We start from the raw sequence: 5,000 nt of genomic DNA, 5'->3' as shown, positions 1-5,000 counted from the left end.
ACCATGCTGATTCAAGTTCTCCTATTTTGCTTCTTCTTCTTCTTCCTCTTTTTCTTCTTCTCCACATATGGGACTGTTTTACGTACGGGCATGCTTTTTTTGGAGATGTAGACAAGTCAGGGATGAGTGGTGAGGAGAAAAAAGATTGGTTCATCCATTGGCCACAATGCATGAACCAATCACAAGTTACAACTTTAAGACTGAAAAATGCAACAAGGGGTATCGTAAATTGTACCGCTCATCGCACCTTGGCAGCTCACCACCTTCCGTGCACGTGCAGCACCTTGAACCCAATGGGAATAATCCAAACACTCGTTATAGATGTGGATTAACCATCCCGTCTTCTATGTTTCAAGAAATGACCAGCGAAAAGATTAAACGTTTTCTTGCCAAATACTATTTATTTTAATAGCATTTTTAGACAGGCAAAGGCACTATTTAGTAAATATTTTAATTAGCAAGACTGAGAAAGGTAAACTGAACACTGTTTAAGGTGGCTCGAACCGGTTTCAACAATTAAGAGGAAATGCCTTCATGGAAGGATTAACTCTACAACACTGTTTCACTTAACGACAATGTTATGGTACCATATGGAACATTAGTAATTGCTTAACAAGCTGACATGTGAAACTCCCTACATCTTGTGTTCAAACCCTTATATCTAAAAAACGAACTCGGTGACCATACTTTTTTTATTGCAGAAAAGTGATTAGCAAGCTAAGGCGAAACTCTCTGCAAAGTTAAAAAAATCATCTGGAGCGGATTCGCAGCCACCTTAAATTTTTCCATCTTTGAAGGTGGCTATGAATCTGCTCCAGAGATGTTTTTTTAAACTTTGCAGAGAGTTTTATCTTAGCGGGCTAATCACTCTCCAGTAATAAAAAATGGGGTGACCACGTTTTTAGATGGCACTTTTGTTGCCATGGTAACATATTACGTCACATTAATGAGTGCATCTTGTTAAGCCTTTATTGGTTTTTCATATGGTATCACAACGTTGTCGTCAAATGAAACAGTTGGGTAGATTCGATCCTTCCAAATAGTACACTTTGTTGAAAGTTTTAAAACTGGTTTGAGCCTCCTTAGCTTAAGCTGTTATGTTTCAAGTCTATGACATTGACAGATTTTACCTTTGCCAAAAATGACCTTTTACTTGTGTTTAAATCTTCTTCGGTTCGGTTCAGAACAACATAAACATTAGAATTATTGCCTTTGCAACCTGTTTTTAAATTTAGAAATTAGACAATGCCCATCTTGCAGGTGAGGCACATAGGTTACTTAGCCGACTGAAGGCAAGAACACCTAAATATAGAAATAAAAGAGAATGACACCAGCTGCTTTCATCGTTTTTCGGCGTTTTGTTCTTTTAAGTACACTCTTATTTGAAGGGATAGACTATAAATTAGAAATAAATAATTAAAGAAAACCAAGAGTAAGTAAATCAAGCACATCCAACTTTGTTTCATTTTCAGCCCTGCAGTTAGACATGGTTGTGGACCCGGATGTAATGGAATACGTCACAACCACATCACATCATGATGAGTTGAAGGAGGCATTATCTGCGAAAAAGAGTGAAATCAAGTGGACCCTACAAAAGAAAACAGCTGTTGTTGTGTTTCGTGGAGAAGACGAAACCAATTCGTGGCAGTCAGAGTGTATTGAATTAGTCCAAAGCTACCTAAGAAAATTTGCCAAGCATGATGTTGAAGTTAAAAAGGAGTTCTGGGAAGCCTTGAAGTCACGGTTATTTGACGTTCGCGCATGCCTAGGGGTTAACCCACCGCTGATCAAACCATTGGATGAATCTTTCCGCGCCAGAATTGTTTGCATGAGCTCAGAAGCAAAAGCGTTTGAAGATCAGGTTAAAGCAAAATTAGAAGAGATATATCGTGAAGAAACCAGGAAAACGTATTTGAAGTTTTCAAAGAGAATTCCTAAAGAACGCATAATTCTGTTAAAGAAGATAAAGTTTGCAGAGCAGCTTCAACAGCACAACAAGGAACTGGAGATAACGTTGGATCCTGAAGCAGAGGAGATCCATTTTGAAGGACCACCGGAACAATATAATGAGGCAGCCATGAAGTTCCATAGACTTGACGAGAATATGGTGGAAAAAAAACTAATTGTATCAAAAGGTATCTTGGAAGTGATAGGCTCAGATGAAGGTCTTAAGAGACTGAAATGCGAGTTAGAAAGGAACAACGTTGAAGCTGTCTATGTGATTGACAAGGAGGTTGGCATCGTGGGCACCTCGGCTGTACAGGCTAACCAGGTTGCCAGTCTTGTGGAGATGCTGACGTTAGAGGAAAGAGTTCTTGTAGATGCCACGAACCAACATATTTTGAAAACATCAGAATGGCGCCAACTATGTAATGAAGTCAAAGTTGGAGAAGATGTTCATCTACATCAGAATGAATGCAGTGAAACCGTTATTGTCGGATTTCGAGAACATGTCACCGAAGCTGTAAAGAAGCTAAATTATTTCTTAAGAAATAACAGCATTCTAGAAGAGCAATTTACGTGTTCTAAAGGCATTAGAAAATATCTCGTTGAGTATGGTGATGACGATTTGCGCTTGATTGAAACTCAACTCGCAAACTCGAGGGTAAAAATTGCGGAAAGTGGAAAAGATGAAGATTTTGTTATTTTTGGCAATGAAAGAGGCATCAAGAGGGCACGAGAGAAACTGAACACTATTGTGGCCGGTGTCAGCTGTAAAGCGATTGACATCAAACAGCCTGGGCTGAGGAAATTTTATGCCAGTGGTAAAGGAGATCGTCTGGAAAAAACGGTAGAGAAAAACTATGAATGCGCGATCCTTGTCCAGTAGAGTTTTGACTCGAAGCGAGAGGAAGGTAAGGTACAAGATACACAAGTAAGTTCTGTCTCCATAAGCAGTGATGACGATGATGAGCTAGTCATTGGTGGTGACGATGATAAAGATGATCAGCGGGAAGCAGTTGGAGGTGACACTGATCGATCTTCTTTCGCCACCAAAGCTGGCCACCAAGTTTCGTGGAGAGCTGGGGTCATTGAGGCTGAAAAGGTGTGTTTGGTGATTTTAGTTCCGTCGATTGTTTTGGAGTGATAAAACTCAGTGGAAATTTTGCCCATTAAATATCTTAGTCGATTGGTGTCATCTGTAGATGCAGTTTCGTTCTGCCTGTATTCCCTATACAACCCTCTGATACTTCCGTAACTATACTATTGTAACGCAGTTTGTGGATCTGCTTTCAAAACTAACGTTAATGGAATCGTGATTCTGCAAAAACGAGCAAGTCCTGATATGTTGCTCATAAAGATCCAATTTTTTAGGAACTCCACCCGCTTACATTGCATAATATTCACTTACTTCAACTAGATCAATTTACGAGTCTTCTTTAAGAAATGGTAATCTTCCCTCAAAATTGGACTCTTTTTTTTTAAATAATCCTAACCATACCTATAACATCAGGCATTGCTTTCTCTTTTTCCTTACCGTACTGTAGAATAAATATACGGCAGTTTTCCGTTTTCTTCCAAGGCCCAGAGTTTTTTTATGCACTCAGTTTGGATATTCCCAGTCAGTTTTTCTTTTCTCGCATCATTTAAAAATGAGCTCAAAAGAATTCATTATTTCGAAATATTGATTTTTCATTGTAAGATTGACTCTCGCCCTATTTGCATTTTCATGGTGTTTTGTTTCTTGTAGTTTGTGAGGAAACCTAATTTTTATGCGAGCCCCAAGGTTTTATTTAGGTTTCCTTGCCGGTTTATTTTTTCTTTTCTTTCCTTTATTTGATAATCTTGTATTTTCTGTAATTGATGTAGTGTGGCAAAATAAAAATAAATGAATAAATGCCAGTGTCTCCTAGTGCTAACATCCATGTGTCCAAAAAGATTCAAATTTCTTCTGGATTAATTAATAATCCGCTTCTTTAAATCACAGGCTGAAATCCTGGTTAGTTCACAAGGAGCATGCTATCAAGCGATCCTCAAGGCGGGTGGTGCGGCGATGAGGAACAGCGTAACAACTCCAAATGCTGGTGACATTACAGTCAGTCCTGGGTTCGCATTGCTCTGCAGTCACGTGATTCATACCAACTGTAGCCCATGGAAGGCAGGCATTGGTGAAGCGGTGAGCGTTTAAAATGATCATGTTATAACTACTTGAAAAAAAATCTGCTAGAGAACAGCAAATTGTATCAAAGTCATTTTCCCCTTTTATTTGCGCACAAGTTTTAATTGGCATTGTTTTGGACCATGAATCCGTTTCCCAAAGTGACCTTGTTATACATCGGCGAGGCTTTATTCGATGGTGACAGGGTGATACTCGGGAAAATTCGGGTGCTTCTTCAAGGAGTCGAATCTGCGACCTTTCGATGACCCCACCATCCATATAAGTTGTGTAAAAGACATGCGCATGCAAAGAATAAAGTGAGTATGTTGTGGTTTAATTTGTTTTTGGTTTGAAAAGTTCATTTTTTCTCAAACCAGCTTAATTTTTTTAAACTGGTTTAATTTATTTAGAACACTGCCCATTTTAACATATTTGGATATCTTTCTGTAATTAATTTTATGAAGTATGTATAAATAAACTAGAGAAATCATCATTTTTACGATTATTATGATAAATTGTTGTCTATGATGCTATGAAAGACAATGATAATTATTTAGTGCATGTAAAAAACAATTTTTAGTGTTTAGGGTTATATGCTCAGCTTAGTGATCAGGGTTAAACACTTATTTTGAATGGTTAGCTTTCATGTAAGGTTAGAGACACTGCCTGCAATTTAGTAATTAGGGTTGAGTTTTCAATTAGGGTTAGCTCACTTGCGGTCTGCAAGTGTCAGACACTGCAATCCAGGTAAGGGAGTGGTGTTTTAAAACAACCGTTGTCTTGGTTTTTTGGGTTAAGAATATTGGTTCATGGTTGGTGGAAGTAATTAAAAGCATTCTTTCACATGTAGGATAAAGTGGTTTAGTTTGCAAAGAAGCTGTAGTGCTATGTCAATGGGCAA

The 5,000-nt window shown here is 38.3% G+C and overlaps 1 protein-coding gene across 1 annotated transcript in view; it reads left to right on the top strand.

The window, feature by feature from the left end:
- The window catches only part of LOC138031255 (uncharacterized), a 32,082-nt gene that overhangs the window by 8,805 nt on the left and 18,277 nt on the right, over nt 1-5,000 (top strand). The window contains 3 exon segments of the mRNA XM_068878950.1: nt 1-129; nt 1,473-3,046; nt 3,929-4,117. The exon segment at nt 1-129 is cut by the window's left edge and continues 915 nt beyond it. Of these exon segments, the coding sequence (XP_068735051.1) occupies nt 1-129; nt 1,473-3,046; nt 3,929-4,117 (1,892 nt within the window).

This window comes from Montipora capricornis, chromosome 14 (genome assembly GCF_036669925.1).
Source record: "Montipora capricornis isolate CH-2021 chromosome 14, ASM3666992v2, whole genome shotgun sequence".
Lineage (NCBI taxonomy): Eukaryota > Metazoa > Cnidaria > Anthozoa > Scleractinia > Acroporidae > Montipora > Montipora capricornis.
The sequence above is the reverse complement of the archived record's forward strand: the minus strand, read 5'-3'. Positions and strand labels throughout refer to the sequence as shown.